General features: G+C 51.2%; 1 protein-coding gene across 2 annotated transcripts; it reads right to left on the bottom strand.

Annotated features, from left to right (window-relative positions):
* Nucleotides 1-61: 61 nt before the first annotated feature.
* OLFM1 (olfactomedin 1) lies at nt 62-25,665 on the bottom strand. Of its 2 annotated transcripts, none has more exons than XM_031601833.2 (6): nt 25,420-25,665; nt 15,728-15,877; nt 10,729-10,884; nt 8,262-8,481; nt 3,492-3,598; nt 62-751 (listed from the first exon to the last, which is right to left on the bottom strand). In XM_031601833.2, exons 1-6 carry the CDS (start codon nt 25,483-25,485, stop codon nt 77-79), a joined length of 1,374 nt encoding a protein of 457 aa, XP_031457693.1. In that variant the 5' UTR covers nt 25,486-25,665; the 3' UTR covers nt 62-76. The 2 variants fall into 2 exon arrangements, with proteins under 2 accessions (XP_031457693.1, XP_031457692.1); XM_031601832.2 differs by lacking the exon at nt 25,420-25,665 and adding an exon at nt 17,581-18,034.

Genomic DNA, 25,665 nt, shown 5'->3' with positions numbered 1-25,665 from the left:
TTTCTCCCTTTTTTTTCCTTTTTTTTTTCTTTTTTTTTTTTAAATTTTCCTAAATCAGTTTCTAAACAAGGATGGACTACAACTCATCAGACCTGATGACGTGGAAGAGGGTGACATTGTAAAGTATTTGGTGCCCGTTGTTCCAGGCATAGAGGGCCCGATCCTTGGGGTTGTAGTCCAACATGGAAATGTGCGAGTACTTGTTTTGGAACGGGATGTCGATGTACTCATAGGTAGAGGCATTGGTCTGGTAGGCGTAGTGCACCTTGGTGCCTCCCGAGTAGCCATTGGTGACGTAGAGCGTGCCACAGATGATGAAGGCCTCCCCAGCGCTGCGTTTCGGGTAGCTGGTGTTCCAGGTCTGGAGGCTCTGCAGGGTGTTGGGATCCAGCTTGCTGATGACGATGTTGCCCGCATTCTGGTTGGTGGCATAGACGGCCCACAGCCCGTTCTCATCCACCATGAGGTCGATGTCCGAGTGGCCGCCCCAGGCGTAGTGGTACATGTTGTTGTAGCCGGCATAATCCAGGCTGCGAGTCTTGAGAATGGTCTCTGTTTTCAAGTCAAACCTGATAATTATGTGGCTTTGGTATTTATTGAAATAGATTGAGCCATTGTAGACCACTTGACCAGTGCCTGACCACGGGTGAGGGAGACGGTGGGAGGTAAAATTGTCGGTGTTCATGAAATCCGCCATGGATTTGTATTCGCGGACGAAGCGGTTGTTGTGGTAGCTGTCCATGTACCAGACCTGGGCGAGCGACAGAAACACGTGGGGTTAGGGAACAGCAGAGACCTCCCATCAGTGAGGCAGCCCTTTGCCTAGGATGCTAAACCCAGAGTGTGCCGCTTGGGGCCAACCTCATTGAGGCACCCACAGGAGCCCAAAGCCTCCTGTGCCCAGAACAAAGCTCAGGCTGTCACCCCAAACTCACCAAGGAATGGAGAGAATGGCAAATCTTTCCTGGAGGTAAGCTGGCATCTCCCCAGGACTGGCACTGTCCCTCCAGAGGGCAAGCAGCACCTTTCTGTGGCTAAACCCTACAGAGATGCTGCCTTCCTCTCCTGTAAGCCCCATTACGATCACACTCAGTAAATTACAGCAGCTGCTGTGCTGAGCTCTGTTAATTTGGCATGCAGGAGCGAGGAACACAATCGCTCATTGTCAGGGAAATGCAGGCAAAGTCCATATTGGTTTAAAAATCATACACTTCCCCATCAAAAGCTTAAACCAACACTGCTGAAATACAAGAGACAAAGACATCAAAATGTTGCTATCAGGAGATGGGAAAGAGATTTCAGATCATGATTTAAACACCAGTTCGCCAGGGACACTGTCTAGACTCCTTAAAAAAAAAAGCTTTTGTCATTTGAAACCAATTCAGAGGCAAATGCTAAAGCAGTGCAGTTAATATCAAGAAGAAATATCCGTCCGGTGAGTGACACCCTTGTGCCTTTGCTGCCTAAAAAAAAAAAAAAAAGATAGCCGCCTTCTGTTAAAAAGGTTTAGGAAGGAAAAGAGGTAAATGAAATGGCAGCGGGGAATGGCTTTAAGGATGCAGATTTCAGGAAGGCTGCAGAGCAAGCTTCCTTTGCAAAATGTGATCACAGCAGCTCTGCAGTACGGCCGTCTCCTGGGTCCATTAGAGGAGCAGACAAACATTTACACACAGCGTGTGCATCCTGGGCTTGGCTGCAAGGCCAATGAGGGCTGCAGGGAACTTCAGACCCCGCTCAGTCCTGCCCTGGAACGCAAAGAATGAGCGTGGCAAATTGCTCCCACCTCCCCAGTCTCTGTGAGAAAGGCTGCAAAAACTCAGAAAGGAAAGCATGCACAGCCCTGAGCACAAGAGCATGGGAGAGCTTCCACTGATGGACGCGGGGCTGGGAAGCATTCTTCAGTTAAAGAAAAGCCTGTGTTCAACTGAACCGGTTTGGAAAATTACAAAATAGCCCTGAAACCCATTGTCTCTCTGCTGCTCACATTTCGTTATTTGGTATTAAATAATTAACACCAAACATTCGTTCCGTTTTTAGAGAGGGAAAGGGAAGACCACAAGAGAAGGAAACCTCGTTATCAGGGCGGCGGGATCCAGAGGCATTCGTGCTGTGGAGAAGCAGAGGTTGAGGGATGGATGGCCTCATGCTGCCAGCTGCCTCTGAGCAGCTTCTCCTGCACTGCCCTGCCAATATGCATCAATCCCTGCGCTCAGCATCCGCCGCCGGGCTGCTCCTGTGCGACTTGCAATTTTGTTCAGTTGTGTTCAATGATTTCATGACACGAATAAATGACCATGAAAACCACCGAACACCTCCCGGGGTTTGGCGATGGAAGATGGATATGATGAACTGCCTGGCCTCTCCCCACAGCTTCCCACTCAGCCAATGGAGTTCTCATAAGCATGCATCTGTAACACAGTTCACAATTCATTTCGTACACACGCACACACACGGTTGTGAAGCCTGAGCTACACTCCTGAGAAAGCTGCTCCCCTACACACAACAAAAAATAATCCGCAGAAAAGGTCAGGGGCAAAAATAAAAATAATAAAATATTGGTTTGAAATAAAACTCTCTAGGAAGATCGTTAGCACATAATTAATGTACTTTGGCTGCCATAGATCTGTCTCTCCCTTTGCAGATGTGTAAGTCATACCTAACCCCATTACTTCTGAGGGATGCAGCAGACACAGCCTGAAGGGACGAGTCTGTCCCTCTCTCATGAACTAAATGTGAGCAAAACCTTCCTATCCTACTTCGTATTTAGGGCTGTCTTTGTTTAATAACCTTAATAACAGAGGTGTCATACTGGGGAGCCAGTGCCAACCAGTTGGCTGCTGGAGGGACCTCACCCTCCATCTCACGTCACTGCTGCTTCATTGCTGCACGTCCCCAGGCAATGCATCATGCTGGGGTGTGTGGCTTCTGCAGAGCATCCCCATGGCTGCAGAGAGCTGGTCACAGGACAGGCTCTCAAAATAGCTGCCTATAGAGCCCATGCTGGCGCCTTCATCCTTTGATGAGGGCTGCTTTGTGCAGCAGGGAATTGCCCTGCAGCCAAGGACTGTGGTTTTTGTTATGTCTTGCTGCCTGCAAATCTGTAGCAAGCACTCGAGATATTTTCCATTCCATCAGTCATGGGAAGCCTGGATTGATTTTCAGCCAGTTATTGGCCTCCTACCTCCTCGGGATCAAAATTGAATGGTCTGAACGAAAGGAAAAACAACAACAACAACAAAGACTAAAACAAAGCAAGACAAATCCCTCTGGCTGCAGCCAGTTAATTCCTCACTACAGCGCAGGTGGAGGACGGAGGACAAATGGAGTTTGATGACGTTATCGGGGATGCTGGCAGCGGAAGAGCAGCAAGGGCCAACAGCATGGGCTTCTCCACTCCTCCTGGCTGCCAAACCTACGCAATACTTGATTTTCTTTCCCCAGATCTCCTGGAGACACCCAGGACCACAGGGACGGAGCTGCCGCGCTCTTACCTTGTTCTCTCCCTCTGGGGCGAGAGGGTCGGTCATCCACGAGCCGAAGCGGGACCCCGAGGTTTTAATTGTGATTGGGTCACTTATCCCCGTCAGCTTGCCACAAGCTGAAAAAGAGTGCAAGGCTGGTGAGCACCATTCCCAACAATGCCACGCTGCTCGGGCACATGCTTTCTAATGCTGGGTCTTTTCCCTGCCAGACCCCATTGCCCCCCATCCCAGCACTCCGAGAAGCTGTGTTGTTATTTAATTAAAGGCAATTAGGCTGAGAACAACTGCTGGGTGGTTTATGGTTGTTCCACATCTTTTAACAACAATTGTCCTTATCGCACTGCCCCAAGAAAACAAGCCTTCCCGCAGCAGCTGCATGCTCATGCTGCAGAATAGAAAATGAGAAGAGTTAGCCAGGGTTGAGCAGCCAGGTGGAGAAATTAGCTGAATGGCTCTGCTCATTTCTGCTATAATAGAGTGGGTGCAGCCGAGATAAAAAGACAGCCGTGTCTATTCCAGCCCTGCTGGAAGCAACACATTTGTTACAGGTTATGCAAAGGAGAAAGGAGAAAAAAAAAAAAAGAAGTGGGAAATTTTAGGTGATATAAATCTCTCTTCCTTGCAGAAACAATCTCAGGATTCTACCAGCCGCCTGCCCTGCTCTGACGTCTGCATGCTCAGGGGCTGCTGAGGAGTGCCCCTCCTGTACCACTGCCAGCCCCAGGAGCCAGATGCTGATTTCCTTTTTTCTTATTTTTACTTTTTTTTATATACTGCTATCCCTGATTTCCACCAAAGCTGCCATTCCTGCCTCCCCAGACGCTGTCATTTTAACATATGTGCACTCCAGAATGACAGGAGGAGGCACACAGTGGGATGCAGCAGGATGGGCTGTGGTCAGCGTGAAAAGCTCTATTGCTACAGGAGCAATCATTGAAAACCCGGACACATCCTGCACAGAGCAGTCCTGCAGCAGCATCTCCTGTGAGAGACAAGCAAAGGTTGGCACCCAACGTTTGGCAGCACCCAAAGTTCAGCACAGGTTTCCTGATGTCTCCCCTGGGATCTCATTCTACGTGGTGCACGCAGAACCACTCGGCTTGGGAGGAACCACTGACAAAGGGATGCAAAGGGTTAAAATAATGAATGCTTAATGTCTGGTAAATTCCCCTTGCAAAGGAGCCCTAATCACAGATCTGCTCCTTGCTGCTTTCCATTATCACCACCCCACGTTGCTGTCACTTTCTCTCTTTCCTTCCATTTCCCTGGAGAGAAAGGCTGTATAAAAGCGCATTGATTAAAAAATAAAAAAGTAAAAGGGGAATAAAAGCCCTATCAGCTGATAAGGGTAAACTAGTGTTGTCTGCACCATCTCATACACGTTTGGCACGTTCACAGCAGCTCTCCAGCAGTGCAAGAGGGCTGCTCTCACACAGGACAAGGCACTTACTCAGCATAAACCCACCAGAGGCATCAGATACAAGGAAAGATGTCCAAAATGGATCACAGAACCAAAGGATTCCTGGACCCCAGGTCCCTGCAGCTCTTGTGAAGTTACACCTGGGGATGCACAACTGCGACCCTCATTCTTGTCTGCTCCCACTGAGGTGTGCACAACATTCCTAACACCATCAGCTTTCTTCCCTCTTTCTATGGGGCTAGCAGCCACCAGCAGCAGGAATATCACTTAGGGCAGAGAGGACTCGGTCTGCTGCCACTTCCTTTGGCTGTGCTGCAGTTCAGATCACGGCAGCAGCTCCCAAGCTTGGATTCTCACTTTTCCTGGCTCTCCAACTGAGTCTCTCCAATATTTCACTAAAGAGGAGGAAGGCAAAGACTGCATTCACAGCTTATTTTCCTTCTGGGACCACTTTCAGTGCTGAAATGTGACCAGTGAGTCTCTCAGGGATGAATGTGCACCAGGGAAGCACACTCTGCTGCCCACTGCTTGAATCCATGACCAGATGGGAAGCTGTGGACAGCAGTTTTGGGGCACTCCTGAAGGATCTGCTTTCACTCCCATTTTTCCCTACTGGGGTACCTGGAACAGAGGCCCACAGTGATCTGGGTGCCCCTGCTCCTGGGAATCATCACAACTCAGCCCCTTTTGAGGCCCTGCAGGCTGTCCCAGCTCCAAACCACCTTCCTGCAGCTCCACACAGCAGCAGTGCAACACAGCACAACACACACACAACCCCTTCCCCTGTCCAGCAGCAGACAACACGCTTTGAGCCAGCTACAACGACCACCACCACCCCCCCCAGGATGCTAACACCCCACTCCACATTTTCCCTGAGATCCAGCCCACCTGCAAGTGATGTTTAGCAGCTTGGCAGCAATTTACACCAATGCAGTCTCCTGTGCTGTGCTGCCAGGCTCTGCTTGGGCAGCAACCCACCTGTCCTCCCAACCTGCTTCCAGCACTGGAGATGTGGGGTTGTGTCTTACCCTCATCTCCATCACCCAGCCCATCCCAAACACTTTGGGCACAGGCCAGCAGGACCTGACCTTTCCCAAAGGGGAAAACACACTTGCTCTTTCTCCATCCACCAGGACTGTGGGCTGGGATTTTTTTGCAGGAGTTTGGGAAAGCTCATGCCATTGGCAAACATGAGCCTACAGAGCTCAGCTGAATGAAATTCCCCTTGATTCAAGGAGCAACAGCCCCTTCCCTCTCCAAGTGCTCCTCTCAGGGTAATGGAAACGTTAAAATCCCTACATAAATAGTGATCTTTAAGAATGTAAACAGCATAACAGATTGAACGTGCCGTTATTGATTTCTTTTTTTCCCTTCACATGCACACGACAGGGTCAGGAAGTGTTTTCACTATTGATCCATCAAGAACGCTTAAGAAACCCCAAATACAAAAAGGACCTTGTCTAAAGAGAATGCTGCTGTGCTGCTGAGCATCAGGGCTCCCTGGGGAGGTGATGTGGGCAGGAATGCAGCACATGCCCTCTGCCTCCTGGTCCCCAGCCCTGCTCTAGCAGGTGAATGCAGGTGAGCAGCCTTGCTGCCCCATGCAGGAACAAAATGAAGCTGAAATGTGCTACGTGAGACATCAGTGCATCCCTCTGAGCACATAATTTGCAGCAAACCACAATCCTCAGCAAGCAGGGTCTTACCATGTGCCAGCAAAGTGGCTGTAAGGTTGTTACCTGAATTTAATTCAATTAACTCCTATTTGCACTGGTTTGCGCTCCGGAGCGATAAACATTGGGCATTCAGTCTGTGCTGTTTGCTGCTAAATGACCAAATAAATCACCCTCCTGGTGAGCAGCAAAGCCTCCCAGGAGAACCCTTCTGCAAGAGTCAGAGTTGGTCTCTGTGAGCACACAGGGGTGCTGCAGATCCCCATGGTACAAAAGTTGCCTGGGGCCACCCCAGGGCTGGAGGAAAAAGGAGAAGCAAAGCCAAAGCTCCCAAATAAAATCTAAATTATAGTAATAATTTTAAAATATAACAAAACTTCCTAGAAAAAACTGCCCGCAAGACCTCTCCATCCCAGCTGCCTCAGCCTTACCTGGGCCACTGGCTTGGTCAGATGTCCCACTGGGAGGACGTGAGCGTGGGGGGAATGCAATGAGCCCTGATCTGAAGGGGTGAACATTGCATGGGCAAGTTCAATGTTTTTGAAGCCCTGAGGTCCAGGATGGTTTTGTTGAAAGACTTGTTCCAAGGTAAGCAATCCCACAGCCCAGGTGTAGTTTCCTGGTCCTGCTTCCATCCTCTCTCCCCATCACCAACAGCTTCTCCCGCTCCCCAAGGGATGGGCTGAAGGTGTGGGTGCTCACAGGGCACCATCTCCTCCCACAAAGCCACCTCTGTGCCCAGAGGCCTCTCCAAAATTGTAACGAGAGGGAAAGCTTGGAAGGGGAGCAGGAGGTAACAGGATGGGAAGGCAGGGAGGTGGCTGCCTGCGGAGGTGTGGAGGTGCCTAGAAACAAGCAAAAGCAATTCCAACAGTGGAGACACGCGAAATGAAACGTTACCTTGCCAAGGGTATACAGTGCTGAGAAGAGATCAGCTCTTCCTTGAAGTTACCTGAGAGTGTAATTTCATATGTGCTACCAAAATAGACTGCGGAGCAGTTAATGTGTTTAGATTACCTAAATTGCTTAACGAGAAAGTCAATAATGGAAGGAGAAATTAAATCAAGGCAGCGCGAGGGCAGCAAGCAGCGGGGAGATGTGCATTGGGAGGCAGCCCCCTCCCTGCCCCTCTGCCCGGTGCTGGGTGCCCCATCCTGCCCAGTGTCCCAGCCACGCCAGCACGTCATGCTCTTCTCAATAGGGGGTTTGCAAGATGCAAAAGGAACAAAGGAAACTGATTTTGCAGCCTGCACACGCACTACTTAAAGCAGGGTGCAGGGACATTTGCTGATGCGCCAGGTCCAGGTAAGCAAACAGCTTAGACATTGATGCATAAGCAGAATGGGTGCATGTGTTTGCTTTGCATAAGCGCCGCTTGCGTTTGCGCACGTCGCCGTCCGCTTATGCAAGCGCTGCAAAAAGTCACATGCCTACTTACGGGCCTGATCCTGAAGCACTTGCACCGTGAGCAACATCAGGCATGCAAGCAATCCCCAGCAGGACAGCTGGCAGGGTGAGTGTTGCTCGCAGCACAGGTGCTTGCAGGATGGCGCCCGGCTGCGGGGCTCCCCTTGCAGCAAGGCGAGGCGCTGGGAGATGGCCAAGCAGCATCTCTGCCTGCAGCCGGGACGTGTGTTGGGACATCGATGGTGTTTAGCCAGTGCCACCATGTTGGTCTGAGCCTACCTAATTTTTGCATGCATGCACGAAGCCTTTCTTCAAGATTTGACACTCTGTTCTGAAGCTCTTCGTAGTCATAGGCGCCAATCTCTTCCTGGAGTTCGTTTAGAACTGACGTCAGATTCTGGACCTCCTCTTTAAACTGCAATACCAATTTTGCATCGGCTTTGTACTCTTCCAACACTGGTATCAAAGGCCTAAGTTCCTCCATTTTCGCTTTTATTGCCTGCAAGGTTAAAATAAGCTCGATTCAGTGCTATGCGTGCAAAAATCTGCAACACTCTGCCTTGACCTGGTTGCTTCCTACGTGAGTGCAATGTTCATATCCCCACAATTATTATCATTAAAATTACTTTAATCATTATTTTGGTCCGAATGACGTATTGGAAAGAACATATTAAACAGGCTGCAGAACACCAAAATATTTGGGAAAGGCCTTTATTTGTCATTTTTAGAATGCAACATCTTAGGGTTACATGCTTCAGATCACATACACAAAGAGTTCTTTTTTTTTTTTTTTTTCTTCCAAAAAAAAAAAAATAAATAAAATAATATATATATGCATTGACAAGGGTTTCAAACTATTCATGAAATGCATCTACAATTGCATGCAAAGGAAGATCTCGGTTGTGTGGTTCAAGGTTCCTTAGTGAGATATGGTGCTAATTTGGAAAATAATCAAAAAAAATAAATGCATGGTGCAAAATGCTCTGTGGCCCTCTTTTCATGGTTACATGGGAGTGAACTGCTTCTTCAGTCACTGCAGCATTGAAAAAACTTGCTTTTAAGTTAGCCCTGTAAGCAAGAAAATGAAATACTGTTGAGGATCTAGCTCGCTAACCTGCCTTATATAGATAGCCATTCATAGACAATACGGAACTAAAGAGAAAGAACACAAGATCTCCAAACCACTCACATCTCAACACTGGCGTTAGCAGAAACAAAATGCTGTGCTGTTATTTCAAGTGATGCTTTGGCAGCAAATGAGACAAAAGCTCCTGACCGTTTTCAGGCTCGCCATGGAAAGCGTAAAAATCCAAGTCGTTATCAAGTTTATTTTGCAGGAATTAAGGCTTGTTTCTGTATTTTGGCTTTTGAATTAAATGGAGGCCTGGTTTAAAGGCACAGTATGCAGCATTTTGTTGAAGACGCTTTGCTCCAGCAGCTAATGAGCAGACATAAATATGCATGCATCTGCCCGTTAATGAAGCATGGCAGCATACAGCATACACCTGGTGCTCCTGCCCTGACCCCATCCAGAGCAGGGCTCAGAATCTGCCTGGCTGCTGAAGCAGCTCTGGGGGTAAGGGGGACCAGAAATTGTCCCTCAGTATCATTTCTTTGCATCCCATCCCCTCCTATTTAAGCCAAGAGGCTTTCCCTCTTGTGCTTTGCAGGTGAGGCATGTCTTAATTTTCCTATTTACTTTGATAACTGCTGCAAGTTCCCTGGCAGGCAATGGGGAAGGTCAAACTCATCAGAATGGATAAGGAAAAAGAATCTCACGTTGAACTCTGAAGGATGAGCCTGGCAGGCAACCCAAGCATGGGGTCCTGCAGGTGGGGAGGGCAGGAGTTGGGGCTGGTGGGAAGTTCTGAGAACCTTCCTCCCAGCTTTTATTGTGTCATCTTGGTATTTAACATGTTCATTAAGAAACAGCTGGCTTAACACACAGGTCAGCCTGGGCAAGAGGATGGGAATCAGGTGGTGGGAAGCATCCCTGGATGTCAGCAGAAATCTCTACCATTTGTGTTAATGATTCATCCAAAATATTACGACAATTTGGCACGACAAGTGCTACTGACAGCCTCTTTCTGGCAATTTCACTTGGTCTCAATCATGTGACTGAAAGTTTGCTGCAATGGCAGCATCATTCAGAGGGATGATTTTTCCACTCCTAATCTACGCACATCACTCACTGCAAAGCCCTGCCAACACTCTTATTTCCAAACAGGACGTTTGCACATCCTTCAGATGCTCAGCTGGCCATCCTGAGGACAGCCAAAGAGCTGTAAATTCCTTTTTAAAATTATTTTTGGTGGGGTTTGTTAGCTTGGCTGATTGCCCGATGGATGCAACCCGTGCCAAGGAGGGCAGTGATGTGCTGAGAGCCTGGTGTGGTTTGCTGTGTGCTGCAGAACTGCTTGCTAAGGCTCAGCTCCTGGCTATTGCAAACCTTTAGGTTCTTCCTAAGGAGAACAGGAGTAGGGAAGGGGGTGGGAGGGTGCCTGGCTCTGCCTGCCCTCATCCTGCCCAGAGTCCTCCAACATGGAGCCAGCCCTGCCAGCATGGGAATGCAGAAATTTAGGCTTTTACCCTGTTGGAAAATGCTCTCTGGCCGTGCTTTGGATATCGGGGAGCTGAGGGGTGCTGTGAGCACAGCCTGCAGCTGGGCTGCAGTATAGCAGGGGCTGCCAGGCTGGGACACTGCGTCACACTACGCCTCCGTTAGCAGGTTGGAAAGCAGACATACCTTAAACTGCCTTGCCAGGTGCTGCTTGTGGCTTTCTTCCACTTGCTTAAATTTGGATTCCAGTCCTCTCATCTGGTTTTCCATCTTCTCCACGTACTGTAGGTCTCGCTGGGTCCGCCTGTCCAACACCTCTATTGACTGAGACATGTTTTGCACCTGCCAACAAGAAGGGATGAGTTACAAGGGAGCTGCACCCCCAGCAGTGCAGATGCTGCCCTTTGCCTGGGGCCAAAGTAGCAAAAGGGTAATCAGCAGATGCATTATTTACTGGCTCATCATCAGCATCTCTCAGCATTATGACTCCATGCTCTAAAGCAGAGCAAACTGGTTTCATCATCATGTGCTCTGCTGCGCTGCAGAGAATAATTCTACAATCACACATGCAAATAAAGGCTGTAGTCAACTATAAAGTGCATTTGTAGTAATGGCTTCTTTGATAGGGACAGGATCATAGAATCACAGGATGCCTGATTTGGGCAAGGAGAGCCCATTAGGAGCACATCTGACTATGATAAACACTTCTGTTGAGGCACACGTTATCATTGCTTCACGTGAGTGATGCACACTGATTGCCTAAGTGCAAGCTTTACTCCCAGCTAGTAAAACTTCATCACTCCAGCAGCCTCACTATTTATACAGCATCTGCCACAAGCAGTGCAGCTGCAGGATGGGGTGGCTGGAGTGTAACAGGTGCACAACAGGTCCCACTGATGCCCCTTCCTGCATCCCCTGTGTGCACCTGCCTGGCTCTGCTGCAGAGCTGATGCGAGGAGGCTGGTGGGCTTCTGCTGAGAGAGCTGCTGGTGCCAGAGGGGCAAGGAATGGAGGGAAATGGGAGCTGGAGTGACCTGGTTTTGAAGGCTGTCTGCCAGCTGATTAACTGAGATATTTGCCTCTCATTCTCAGGCACTGAGAGGGTAAATGAAGTGCTGACTTAGGAAAGGACCTACGTACATATTTAGCATTAAGCAATGGATGCCCCTGAACATCAGGGGCTCTTGGGTTTGTACTGTACTTAGCTCAAGGAATGTCTTCCACTGCCATAGTGCCCACAGAAATGCCCCCATTGGCATTGCAGGGCTGATGCCCATGTTCAAAATGAATCAGGCATCCAAGCCTGGTGCCCTGATATCCTGCTTAAAGCCTCTCTGAGCATTTGAGCAAAGCCTAAACATGATCCCAAACAGTCTCTGAGGATACCCTGCAAGCCACTTCCCAGAGCCCACATGTCTACTTCCATTTCCATCCTTGGTGGAGCCAAATACAGAAAGAAATGGGGAAAGACAGGTGCAGGTGCAATGCTCTATCCTGCCAATGGCACTGCTTGGCTTACATGGAGGGGCAGCACAGGAGTGACTTGGGATGCCCACACTGGGAACAGCATGGGTCAAATGCCCACCTGTGTATCTGCATCCCTGAAGTCATCAAAACGAGCACTGCCCACACACAACAACAAGAAAACTATCATAGGGAACCATTAAAAATGCACAGACAGCCTGTACCTCACAGACCAGCAGCAAGAAAACCTTTTGTATAACCAGTACCACTGCTCTGGGCTCCCAACAATTGGTCTCAGCAGAGGTGGAGGCATTTCTCTGAGCCCCAGCACATTGCCCAGGCTGGATGTAGGGGGCTCAGAGACTTCTTTGTGCCCTAGGGAAGGAGAGGAGAGGCTCTGGACAAGCACAGCTGATCTGCAGCCTCCCCTGATAGATGCTCTTGTGCCAATAATCCAGACCACCCTCCTCTGAGTCACGCTGCATCTGCACAGCAAAATTGTTTCAATGAGCTGAAATAGACACGACCGGTAAGGATCATAAAAAATTGATCTCGTTTAGTCCACTAATGCCCAACCTTGATGAAAGGCCGAGCTGCAGGCAATCAGACAAGAGCAGTCCTGCATGGATACGCTGATGCACAGCAGCACCCCATCTCTGCAGGTCCCATCGGACAGAAGCAGGCTGCAGGGAATGAATCAGCCCCACAGCCAGGCTGCTGCTCTGAATCACCTCTGGAGGAGCCTGCCTCTTCCCCGACTGCAGAGGAAATGAGCTTCCTCACACGTCTCTAAACTGAGACAACTAAAATTAGCTGCTGTGCTATTTCAGGATGCGCTCTACAAGTTCAGCCTCCCGCTATTTGCTGCCTGTATTGTTTTCAGGCAGGCAGGATTCTGGCCAGACTTGTACAAACTCATCTCCGTCATTCCTGATCCCTGACAGCAATGTCTGCTCCATCATCTGGAGATCTACTCGTTTTCCCTCATTAGCATATTAAGCCCTTGATCCAGCAAAGTACTTTGGCACACGATTAGATTTCAACGAGACTTCTCCTAGCTTAAACTTAAGCACGGACATAAGTGCTTTAATCAACTGAGACCCAAGGATATTGTCTCAGATTCCCTCAGCTTTAGCCATTACTTTGCTCACATCAGCCAAAGTGCTTTTTGCCCCATTGGTTGAGCACGCAATCTCAACGTGAAACCTCATTTTCCATCAAGCTGATTAGAGAGACAAACCCACCTCGGGGAAAAGAGTCAATTTTAGCATTCAGAACAGAAAGTTGACACAAACAAAATACCCAGTTCTGTTCTGGCCCTCTTGGTTGGTATTGAGTTGTTTCAGAAGTAAACCAGAGTAACTGACAGTCAGTATTGTCCTGATGATCCTTTGTTGGGTTTACATAGTCAGCGCCCCATCATTTTTAGCTCTGCTCAAGCTTCTCTGCTATCAGCTCAGGAAGAGTAGCTCTAAAGCCACTCTGGGTTTTGGAACAGGATGAATGTTTGGCTTGAGCTTGGTGTAGCTGGACAACCAGCAGAGCCATAGCAGGAGGCATCTCAAGGGAGATTTTGGTACTCAATAGGAACGGTTGGCAGAGATAGATAGCTGATAGATTGGGATGTGCAAAATCCTTCCTGTAAGGACTGCAGAAGGCAAAGTGAAGGCTGAGATTACTATGCACCTCAGAGCGAATATCAAAGGAACAAGAAGAGCTGCCTAGGCTGGAGATAAGTGCTGGCAAAGAGCAAGCGCTGGCAGGAAACGAAAGCTGGTTCAACTGTCAAAGGAGGAAACCCTCCCAGATAACAAGGCCAGGTGAAAAAAAATAATAATAATAATAAAAAAATTCTATTAGAAGATAAAACAATCTGCTCACGAACAGGATTCCAGTGACGTGTTGGTCTGAAGGAAGGCCAAGATGTGGCCTCAGCACCTGACGCACGCAGGGCTCGGCACGAGCAGGCCAGTGATGCCAAGGATGAGCTCAGCCACGCAGTGCTGGGGCTGTACAGTTTGTGCATGGCGAGCAGCCTGTGCTCACCTCCGCTCCTGCACCTGCTGCTCCTCAGCCCTGCCGGGTGCCCAGGATTCACCTGCAGCTCCCATGCATGCAGGTGCCCGTGTGCTGAAGGTCAGTGGGGGTTGGCAGCTGTGAGTCTCTGTGCAGTGATTTTTTGCTCTGAGTGGTTTGTGTACGCGCATGCATAAAAGCAGCTTTCTTCTGGAGCTTAGAAGCAACGCCTTATAATTTCTGTAGGTGAGTGCCAGGTCTCCTACTTTGAAAATCCAACCAGAATTGCCTCCCTGGCACATTCTGTTACTTCATCTGCTGGCAGCGAGAAATCCGGAGGTGAGAGCTTTCTCAAAACTGGAGTGAAAATGTCAGATGGGGGAAGGAGCATCCAGGTCTGACATCCTCCCTGTGGAGCTGGGAGCTCTCCTCTACGGATCCATTTTCCCTATAGAGGGATTTTCATTTCAGCCTCGATCGAGATCGGATGTCTGACACCAAGAGCCCACTCTTTATTTTGGGGTTTTCATATAGGTTAGCGTAGGAGTGAGCTGCAGACGGAGCAGCAGGCAGGTAGCACGGCCCAGAACACGCCTCTCAACCCACTCCTCCTTCACTTTACTCATTGGCAGCCAGAGAGCTGCGTAAGGGAAAAATCCCCGAGCGCTCACACCATGCACTCTGCAGCTGCTGCTCCTCCAGGGCCGCCGCACTCAGCTCAGCCTGCTGTTAGCAGAGGGCATCGGGTCAAAGCCCGCTTGGTTTATGCATGTGAGCAGCTCTGGGAGCACGGCTGGGCTCCAGCACAGCACTCAGTGCCTCCCAGCCAAACGCACCGCCCGACCCGTTGCCGTTAGAGCTCAGAAAAATAAAGCTTGAGCTTTGGGATTATTTTTAGAAGCCGACGGCACAATCAGAAGTGTTTCAGGGCTAAGTTTTTTTTCTGGCTGAGTTTATTGCCCTTATCGCATAGGAAAATCAGTTTGGTTTGGGTTTGATGAGTGATAAATCGGCTTTGTAAGAGCGCCGGGGTACAAATCACTTGGTCATGCAACACATGCATGAGGGCACCAAGGAGAATTACAGACCCAGAGCACAAGTCCACTTATATTTTAAAGAGAAGAGCACCATTTCACATGAAACAGCATTTCTTCAGTGAAATCTATTACCTGGAAAGCTTCTTGTTATCAGGAACGCGTCCCTAATGAGATTCTTTGATCTCTTTGGACAGCGGACTATTAAAAACTAATCAGGTAGATGTCAACGTTAGTAGAAGACGACCACAAATTGTCATCTCTCTGCTATTTGATGCTGACAGCTTGCACCGTTTTGTGTGACCTCTTCTAATATCAGCTTGGCTGGGAGCGCGTGGGCTTCGTTTTTTTAAAGTCTCATTGAGGCTCATCCTTGTGTTAACGTGGTGAATAGAAATTAATACATCGCTATTTCTTTTTCATTTTCTAAACCGTCGTGATTCAATATCTCTGCTTTGGTCTCAGCAGTTTTAACCTGACCTCAGGCCATGGGCTCTTTTCCTTTCAGAAATACTCAGATATCTGTCCTCCTGCCTGATTATTCTCCGCTGCACTGACTGCAGAGCTCTGCCTTTTCTGGAAACAAAGGCTCAGCCCATCTCTCTCAGCTTTTCACCCCCTTCACACCATGCCAAACCAACCCCCCTTGCCCAGAACACATCAGCCGTTACCTTTTCTAATAGCTGTCTCAGCTGCTTTGTCCTGGCATCACGCGAGCACATCGTCTGTTGAGGTGCCACCACTGTGCATATACAACGTCCCTCGCTATCCTGGGCAGAGCTGTAGACCTGCCAGCTTTCCTCTGGGTTGGTAGGCAACACCTGATTGACACAGGGGAAAAAAGGGTTAAGAAAATGGGGGGGCTCAGCGGGGGTGGGTGAGGAAGAGGAGGGAGGAAGCAGCACGGAGTGAATCCCAGAGCTGTGCAGTGAGAGGAGGGATGCTCTGAGGAGGAGCAGGATTCACTTGTAATGCAAAAATATGGATTGGGGACAAATAAAGGAAGGGTCTGAGAAGAAGAGATGGAGCACACAGGGCAATGCAAGCGGGGAAGCACGGACACGGAGAAGCCACATCACAGAGGCTCAGCACCGGGTGCATCGGATGCCAAACCAGCTGGCAGAGCCCACGGCTGGGCTGTCATTGCCACACGCTCAGGGTCTCCTTGACGCCGTGAGCAGGATGTGCCCAAACTCACAGGGAGGGCATGGCGTCCTGGCTGAGAGCTGAGCTGTCGCTGAGCACCTGCAGAGCTCTCCTGGAGCCAGCGCCAGCGATGCAATACCAGGAGTCACGTTTCCTCCATCCTCTGCCAGGCTCTCCTGGGGACAGGGAGCTTCTTCAGGACAACCATTCCCCTCTAAACTCTCCATAGGTTGGGACCCCACGAAGCTACAGCAGCAGTGCAATGCAGCACAGGGCAGACGACCACCACTGCCATCACAGCACCCAGGACACGCTGCAGCCCCAAGCACTCTCCCCATCCTCCTCGTACCACTCGTGCTCTCTAAAGCTCTCTGATCTTAATTTCCCTTTCATCTCCCAGCACTTTGCAAAATACATTATTTAGCCACGATTCAGCGTCTGATCACTTTGAAGGTACCACTGTTTTGCCAGCCAGAAGGGAAATGTTCTTTCTGCTATTTCAATGTGTTACAAATAACCTTGCAAACACCCATGTGCACAGGCACACACTAGCGGACAGATGAGTAATTTAATCTAGCTAAAACAACCAGGAAAAAAAAAAAAAAAAAAAAAGGTCTCATTAGCCCTGATAAGATGGAAAAATCCCAGCTTCATTCACAATCAGCAGAGGCACTACAGGAAGCAGCCGCTTTGTAGCAGCAGAGCTGTAAATCGGTGGCTCTGCTATAAGGCACAAGTGTGCAGCCTGGAGGTGAAAGGTACCCGTTTTTTCCTGCTGTAGGAAGGCAGACAGAAGGATCGTTTCCCTCTGCCGTTTGCAAAGTGCCAAACCCGGGCTCCGTCCCAGCCCTCCAGCAAAACAGGGACAGCAAACATAAGGCACGACCGAGATACGCCGCAACTGCTCCGCTGCATTTTCCATCCCATTAACGCCTATTGATTAAAGGCAGGGAAGCAAACGAGATTTGGCAGGACTCGCACCTGCTGTCCCAAACCGCTTCACCCAGAGAAACAACCACGAGGGAAACTTTGCGCTCTCCCGGCTGAAGGCGTTGGGAGGCATCCGCGTCACTCCCGGGGCCGGGGATGGATAACCCAGCACCGCAACACCGCATCTCCTACCACCCCAAAACGTAACTCCGTCATCTCGGGGGACAACAGCGCTGCCTCTCCCCGTCGCACCGCTCTCTGCAGCGGGAGGCTCGGGAGTCTCACAACGAGACCCACCCCCTCTCTCCCAGGCGGCAGGGAGGGTCCCGGGGCAGGGGGGGCAATGAGGCACGGAGGGATGGCGGTGACCCGGGGGTGCCCAGGCAGGAGCTGCCGAGGAAGGTAGGGATGCTCCAGCCAGCCCCCCCCCGCCGCCCCCCGCACTTACTCCCGTGCTGCGGTCCAAGGTGCCGCCCGAGGCCGCCGTGAGTTTGGTGGTGTTGAGCCCCACGAGGGAGGGCAGCGTCTGCGACATCCAATTAGTGATCATGGCCATGGTGCTGAGGACGACTCCAATCTTGAGTAAAGGCACAGACATGTCTGCGGGGGTGGGCGCCAGGCACCCTTCATTCTGCACCGGCGCCGGGCTCCATGCCGCTGGGGACGGGCTGCGACAACCGCCCGACGGCCACCACCACCGACGCCTCTCGCCGCCGGCCCATCGTCCGTCTCCTCGCCGCGGTCCTGCCCGGCGCTGGCGGTGCTGCTGTCGGTACCGGTGTTGAAAGCGGAGCGGGGCTACTTCCCTCCGCCCGCCGCCACCGGGCGCGCCCCAACCGGAGCGGTGCGGAGCGGAGCGAGCGGCTGCAGGAGGCGGGACGGGAGCGGGGAGGGAGGAGCAGGGGGGCGGGAATACTCGGAGAGATCAGCCAGCCGGAGAGGCTGCGGAGGGTAAAAAGGGGAGGGGGGTAAGGGGGAGAGAAGAGTGAGAAGGAGGGGAAACGGGATTGGAGTGGGGGGGGGGGGGGAAGCGGAGGAGGGAGAAAAGATTTGGGGAGAGATTTTAGGGGGATGGATTTGGGGAATTGGGAGAGAGGAGGGATGGAGGGGTGGAAAGATTTAGGGAAAGAGCTGGGGAGCAAAAGGGAAAGGTTTAAGGAGGGGGGAAAAAGACTTGGAGAGAAGGGGAAAGATTTGGGGAGCGAGGAAAAGGTTTGGGAAGAGAGGGAGACGTTTGGGGAAAAGGAAAAAAGCTGAGGGAAGACGGAAAAATTTGGGGGGAGGAGGAGGGGGAGATGGGGAGGAGGAAGGGAAGAGCAGCAGGGCGGGAGGAGCGGGGCGGGGGCGGCTCCCCCGGTGCAGCGGGGCTCCGCTGCGGCGCGGCGTTATGGCGCCCCCTGGTGGCCGCGGGTGGCGCTGCGGTGGAGCGGAGCGCTGGGTTCGCAGCTTCGGGCATCCCATGGGAGCTGCCCCTTGTTTGTTCAAAGCGGGACAAAAGGAGATGCTGTGAGCGAAGGGGTGAAGGAGCAGCGCTCTGCCAACCGTGCCCGCTGCTTCGTGATCTGTACACTGCCGAAGGGATGGCGGCTTTGCTCCATCCAACTCCTCAGCATCAAGATTTGGCTCGTTATTATTTGCATGTGTCCCAATGGCCTTAAAACCAAAGTCTCGGCCAACACAGATCTGAGACCCCTTGCATGTCCTTCTCTGAGTGAACCTTTAAACACCCCGTGCAAAGCAAATTATGAGATGAATCTTCTGTCTCTCTCCAGAGGGTAGGAGTGACACAGCTTGCTCCATTGCTACATCAGCCTCAGCATGATGGGGCAGCCACCAAGGCCCTGCTCCATGTCACACTGCATGTGTGCTCCATGGCCCCAGCACCTCCAGCATGTCCAGTCCCCCCAGCTGGAGCCTTTCAGACAAACCCCAAATCTGCCCCTTCTGCTACAGTTCCTCTCCTGGCATAGCTCCTGCAGGTGGTGGGGTCACAGCTCCCTCCTTACTGGCTGTGAAGGTGCTGTGGGATACCTCAAGACTGTCACCCACCAGCATCTTTGCCATACAACATCCAGATTCGTGTGCAGAGCAAAGACCCAAACAACGGGGAGCTGTGCCCTGAAATGCATCCACTGCATAGAGCTGTTTCTGCAGAGAGCACCAGGCAGTTTCAGAAAAGCACTGACATGAATGCACATTCAGCAAGTCCACCAGGTGGAGAAAAAGAGATGAGTTAGAGAGTGAGCACTGGCACCAGGTCAGATCCTGCACCCCCCTAACAGTGTGGAGCAGAACCAGATGCTGTGCGTGCCCCAGGCTGCAGCAACGCAAATGACCTCCCCATCCCTCACCTCCCAGCACCCCCAGCACTGCTGCCACTGCCCTTTTCCCCACTGCTCAGAACAGTGCATCTCTAAACCGGGTAAGACAGCCAGCAAGCAGGTCGACCTGCTGCAATGAAATCCATGAGAAAAGCACTCCTGCCTCTGGGTCACACCGTGTCCTGCACCTGAGTAGCTAAATGACCTCCATCCCGTGAAATGGGCTTCGCTCAGCCCAGACTGTCCTCGAGTTTTTGGGCATCCTTCCCTTGGCAAAGCTGCTGTCAGCTCATGCAGCATCGTGCCTGCAAAGTGGCCAGCAACAAAGAGGTGTTTCAGGCAACAACAGTTTCTCTAGGCAAAAGCCTCGTACAGCTCTGACCTTTTAGAAAAATAATCACATCTCTCATTCTGCTCCAGTTCAGCCCGTGCTGTGCTCAGCACTGTGCTCAGACCCTGATTGCATGCCTGATTTCATACCGTGTAACACCGGAGTGCTACGCTGAAATCATCCTAATGTTCATTCTGAAACGAAGCTGCAAGAAAAGTTTGTTCCTTGTGTTTGTCAACTGCATACAAAGTGAATTAGACCTACAGATCCTTCATTGCTTAACGTTGCATTCAGTGAGAGGAAAAAAACCACAGCCTTGCTGTGGATTCCATCAGAACTGAAGAAAGATTCGATTCCTGCCATTGCACTCGGGTGATTTCATCGGTGAGATGCTGCTCTTGCCCATGCTGTGCTGCAGTCAGCAGGCAGGATGACCACTTCTGTCACCTCCAGACCTGAACTAAATGATCTGTAGTCACCAAAACCTCCTTCCTGCTTCTATGGCTTTAAAAGCACGAAACCAACACCAACAAAAAGACAACAAACCCCAGCAAGAGCATGAAGCTTATGCAGAACACCTGGCATTGCACCCGTACTTGAGCAAACCAGGAGCAATCAGGGAGGACTGACAGCACTCACAGACAGGCATCAGGGCAAAGCAGTGACACATGCTGTAACCACATTGTTAAGCTTGCTGCTATAGCACTGGTTTTGCTGAGCTGGTTGAGTTCACCTTCATCCTGATAGCTCCATTTCTTATCGCACAGAGCATTGCATTAAAAAAAGGCTCCTGATGGCCCTAAACTTTCTCCGTCCTGATGCATTTGCTGTAAGCACCTTCCCTGCAAGAGCAGCTGAAGGCAGGCAGTGAGCAGCAGGAGAAGACAAACAGCTGGGGAACAAGAGATCCTATTTGCATGCATTTATTCTGAAGGCAGAAAGAGGAGGGAAGACAGATAAAAGCCAATAATAGAGTCTTCCAAAATAGCTGCTTAGTGGAAAATTCCACTGCTTGAAAGAATTGTTTTCCCGGTGGTCGTGCAAAATGCCACAATGTTGGGGTCAATGTTTGCCAACGCAGCCACACGGGTGTGAGTGTGAGTGTGAGTTGTGTGTGCAGCACACGGCGGTCATTGTCTCCCTCTCCTGGCTGGCTCAGAGAAGAGGTGCTGAAGTTTTTCTGTCCTTCCCACGCTTACCCGGACTTTGTTTCCAGTCCCCAAGATCGGGTTCTGTAGATTCGCACGGCGAGGGGGGGTGGGGAAGGGGCTGCTTTAAAAGACATACGGCTGTACTGTGAACATCTGCTGGCTCTGTGCATCCCACCCCCATCCTGCCGGCCCCTCATCCTGCCCCACCTCCAGGCGTTGTGCTACTGAATAAGCAGCCCAGACAGCAAGAAGGCAAACAAGCAGCGGGGTAGAAGGGACCGCATCACCTGCACGGGGATAGGAGGTGTCCAAAATCCCTCTGCACCACGGACCAGGAGAGCTGTGAGGAGCTCCCAGCAGAGGAGGCACCCAGCCCTGATGGGCAGAATCACCCTTACAAGGCAGCACGCACCTTTGGAGCATGAGGCAATCATTTGGTGGGATCTCAGCAAGCCAGGGCTGCTGCAGCAATAAACGTTGCTGAGTTTCCCCCATCTTTGAGTCTGACTTCCATATTTTTTCAAGCCTTTGGTTGTTTTTGTCACTTTTCATGCTACCATCACACACACAGACCTCAGTTCTGGGGCTGGATTCCATCATCCCAGCACTGCATCAGCACAGAGCTCACTATTCCCCTCCCATCACAGGCAGGATCCAGAAAGCCCATTGCAGCTGCAGGAGCTGAGACAACTCCATCTGCACACAGACCCCTCAGCAATCTTCCCCTGAGACCTTCTGCATTTGGGCTGATTTGGGATGCTGCCTCCCAGCTGGGATGGGGAGGAGCCTGGCAACCACGGTCTGGGTCATGAAAAGGGTCAAAGCCCCCATAGAGAGACATCAGGATGCTGGGACCTGGCCTCAGCTTTGGGACATCAGCAGCAAGCACCAGCTGTGGTCTGTAAAGGAGGGAAGATTCAGACTTTGAGGTGCTCTTTCCCTGTGGTTGGGATTTGCTGGTGCTAAGAGGCAGTGTGGACTCTGCTTCAATTTCCCCAGGTGCAGCTTTTATTTTTGGGGGGACAGCTTGACCAAGTCGGGTCATCCCAAAGCCCCCACCTGAGTCACCTACAGGCAGCCAGCCCCAAAGGGATGCTCCATCCCTGCTCTGTTCCCTTTTGTTTGTGGCACCCTCACAGCAAAGCCAAGCCAACACTTATCACTCATAGCTCAAGAACTAGCTTCTTCCATTGCCAACGCGACCTACAGCCTTCATCAATCTAATTCACTCAGATAGTAATTAGTTTTGTATTACTTTACACAGCGATGCTAATACTGATTACAAGGGCTGATAACTCGAGTAATAAATACAACCCAGGGCTGAAAATTACCTTTCTTTTTTTATTGGTTAAAGCTGAAGTTAGTGAAATGAGACACAAATTGGTTTATGAGATGAGGCAGCTGCCTCCTGTTACAGGCTGCAGATTTGCTGCTTAATCCAACCGGGTTCCAACAGCAAAGAGAAAAGCCCAGAGCAGGGAATGGGAGGTGATGGGCAGAGGAGTATGGGGACACACAGCTTTGGGAGGGGAGCACATGGTGCAATCCCAGCCCAGCAGAGCTGGCAGCTCTCTCCCTTGCCCTGAAAGTAACTCCATGAGACCTACTGTGCCCTTAGGAAAATCAATGGCTTTTTTTTTTTTTTTTTCTTATTTGATTTTATTCCTGACCTGTTTAATAAGTCCCCAGTCCAGGAGTGCATTTCTCCCCGTGTGGTTTCAATGATTACTGGGGAAGCAAACATCCGAGCATCAGTTGCACTGTGAAACTTTGAGGAAAGCAGAGGCTTTCTCTGGTGATAGCCCAGTAAAACCAGCATGGTATGACATGAAATTCCCTAAGGTATGACAAAGAGATTGGATGCACAGACAGACAGACAAGCACATAGAAAAGCACACAGCAGCCTGTATCCCTCTCTGCCAATACTCCTGGCTTTAGTACAGCAGCCAAAACTCTCTGCCCTGGCAACTCTAATCTGCACACTAGAAGCAGACAAGGGGGTGGGGGGACAGATTCTTAGAGAGCATAAGTGGCTCTGCTGCTCATGGCTGCCAGGAGAGCTGTCTGGGCTCTCCTGGAGAAGCAGCCTGGTCACTTTGCCCAGGAAGCCCTTTGCCTTTGGCAGCAAGGAGGAGTCCCAGAGCATCATGCAGGTCACCCTCCTGCTGCCCCCAGGGCAGGGATTTCTGCAAAGGGCCAGGATACTGGGGAGCGTGTGAGGGCAGCTTCCTCTTCTCTCACAAAGATAAAACCACCATTACTTCAGGCAGGTCCCAGAGCCCTACATGCTCCCAGCTGGGGAATGGGGGGACGACTGGAGGATGCTGCAGTACAACTCCCCCCCTGTCCATGAGAAGTTTTCCCAGCACAGTGCTGGCTGCAGGGACAGCCACGTGCTCCCCTTCACAGCTGTTCCTCTCCCTATTTCTTCCCTGACTGTGGGCTGGCCTGTCAGAGACACTGCAGGGAGGGAGAGGAGGGGATGGCAGCAGCTTCTGCATTGACAGGGAAAGCTGCCTAAACCAGCAACCTGCCTCCCTGAACCTCGATCCCCTCTCCCCTGGCACAGGATCTCCATAGGGGATGGGAGAGACTCCACACATGCAATGGAGATGTGAATCTGGCACTGAATTAAACGTGGAAGACACCGAGCTGGGCGGTGCCCAGAATGAAAGGCATATTTGGGGATTGCATCTGGCAGCTGTGCTACTGAAATGAGATGCTAAAACTCTGAAAGGGCTCTGCAGTGCCAAGAGAGGTAGCAGGCTGTGTGCCGGTGAGCGGGGCCTGGCAGAGCAGCTCCCTGCAGGCAGCAAACCAGCACGCAGCCCTGGCTGCATTCAGCCCAGCACAGCCACAGCTTTGGCTTCCAGCAGCTCAGGCTGGGAGGTCACTGCTCAGAATCAGCCAGCAGTGCTCAGCCCCGCCGTTCTGATCCCTCGTTGCCACCCTGATTTAAAGTCAGGTGCAAAGTTGGCACGTTGCGTGCACAGATAGGGGATGCAAGGAAAGAGCAGCCAGGCACAACGTGAGACAGACTGTCTTTGAACAAAGCGCAGGCACAGAGCGATAGGGATTGACAAGGCCAAAAAAAAAAAAAAGGGGCGACAGCACCTGGGATGATGCACCAGTGGGTGAGCTGCACAATTTATAGGGCAGGAGGTGATGCTGGAAAGGCAACGGGGAAGGGGACAACCCTGCAGTGCTGCTTGGCTCTCCCAGGCTGCTGCTGAGGCCCCGCTGGATGCCCCTTTTTGCAGGTCTGCAAGTGATGCTGGCGGCTCTCCGGCTGCTTTGTCCGGCACAACGCATGCGCAGTGCTGCACACATCCTCACACACAATGGGCTTCTCATGGGCACTCACTTGCAGTTCTCATTCCTCCTCACTCCTCATCCACAGCCTGGATGTCAGTGCCTATCCTATCCTTCCCCCTCCCCCCCCCCCCCCTTTTCTCCTAATTATTTCCATCCCAGACCTCCTCCGGAGGGCTCCATGCAATTAAGGCAGCTCCGACTCGAGCCATTCCATCGAGGGGAGGGGGAGGCAGCAGAAATACTCGGAGGGTGCAAAGCCCTAAAGGAGAAACTTCAGCAATAGGGCAGTGACAAGAGAGCATTGTCAGCTGGAGAAAGCAAGAAATAATATACGTGCAGCAACCAGGATGAGAGCTCAGCCACTAATTGCTTCTACAAGAAGCAGCTTCTACTCCCCTCCTATTTACAGCATCTTTTTCTTTCTTCATTTTTGCTCCTAGGCAGCACTACAATTAACCCCCCCAATCTAGAGCATCCTCTTGCAACTACTTTTCTCCGTTTCCCACTGCTTTGGAAAACAAAGGAGCACCACCTCGCTGCTTCCCTCTCTCCCCACTGATCTTAAGGGAGTCAATAGGAGTTCGATTGCCACTCGCGAGGGATGTGCCGGTGCCTCCCCTCCTGCTCGCTCCGTCCAGGGGCCAGGCAAGTAAAAAACAGGCATTAAAATCCCATTAAAAAAAAAAAGGGCGGAGAGAGGGGGATGTACGAGGTGCTCATCTCTCCCACGAGCCACAGATGGAAACATTGAGGGACATCTAAATGTCACTTCAATATATATATATGTATGTATATCAGCAAAACTACCCCCACAGGAGCAGCTGCAGGAGGGGGAAGGCGAGCAGCGCTGGGCACCGCGGGGCGATGGGACGCACCGACCGAACTTCGCCGAGACGCGGGGGGGGGGGAGGGGGGCACCCACGGGCCCCGCACCCCCTGCTGCCAGCATCCCAATTCTCCCCCCCCCCCCCCCCCAATCCCGCATCCCGGCCGCAGGCTTTCAGCATCGCGGCGATTTGCTCTACACGAGGGTTGCTTTTATTATTTTTTTTTCCTTTGGTGCGTCTGTGTGTGCGCTGTCGAGGTTTAATAGAAAATGGCGTTGGGGAGAAAGGATGGGGGGGGGGGGGGGTTGGGGGGAGTGTGGGAAAAGCAAGAGAGGCACCTACTTGAGTGAGTTCTGTGCCCATCAGGATGAGGAAGAAGAGGGTGAGGAGCTTGCTTGCCGGTTGCATGTCTCGCGGGCAGCCCTAAGCACCTTGCATGCAGATCGCCGCTCCGCCGCCCTGCGCCGATCTCCGCTCCTCGCTGCCTCCTCGCTCCTTTCTCGTCAGGGGGATTTTAATTACAAATTTAAAAACAAAACAAACAAAAAAAAGACAATAAAACGCGATTTAAAAAAATACAATAAAAAT

This window comes from Phasianus colchicus, chromosome 19 (genome assembly GCF_987193195.1).
Source record: "Phasianus colchicus chromosome 19, bPhaCol1.hap1.1, whole genome shotgun sequence".
Lineage (NCBI taxonomy): Eukaryota > Metazoa > Chordata > Aves > Galliformes > Phasianidae > Phasianus > Phasianus colchicus.
This window is presented reverse-complemented; position numbering and strand designations above follow the sequence as displayed.

Bases quoted from the DNA above. Each gene is read 5' to 3' on its own strand.
- OLFM1 (XM_031601832.2), bottom strand. From the start codon at position 17,730: ATGTCTGTGCCTTTACTCAAGATTGGAGTCGTCCTCAGCACCATGGCC. The intron at 10,885-15,727 runs GTAACGGCTGAT...TCTTGTTGGCAG, and splicing joins TGAGACAGCTATTAGAAAAG to GTGCAAAACATGTCTCAGTC. The intron at 8,482-10,728 runs GTATGTCTGCTT...TTAACCTTGCAG, and splicing joins ACCTGGCAAGGCAGTTTAAG to GCAATAAAAGCGAAAATGGA.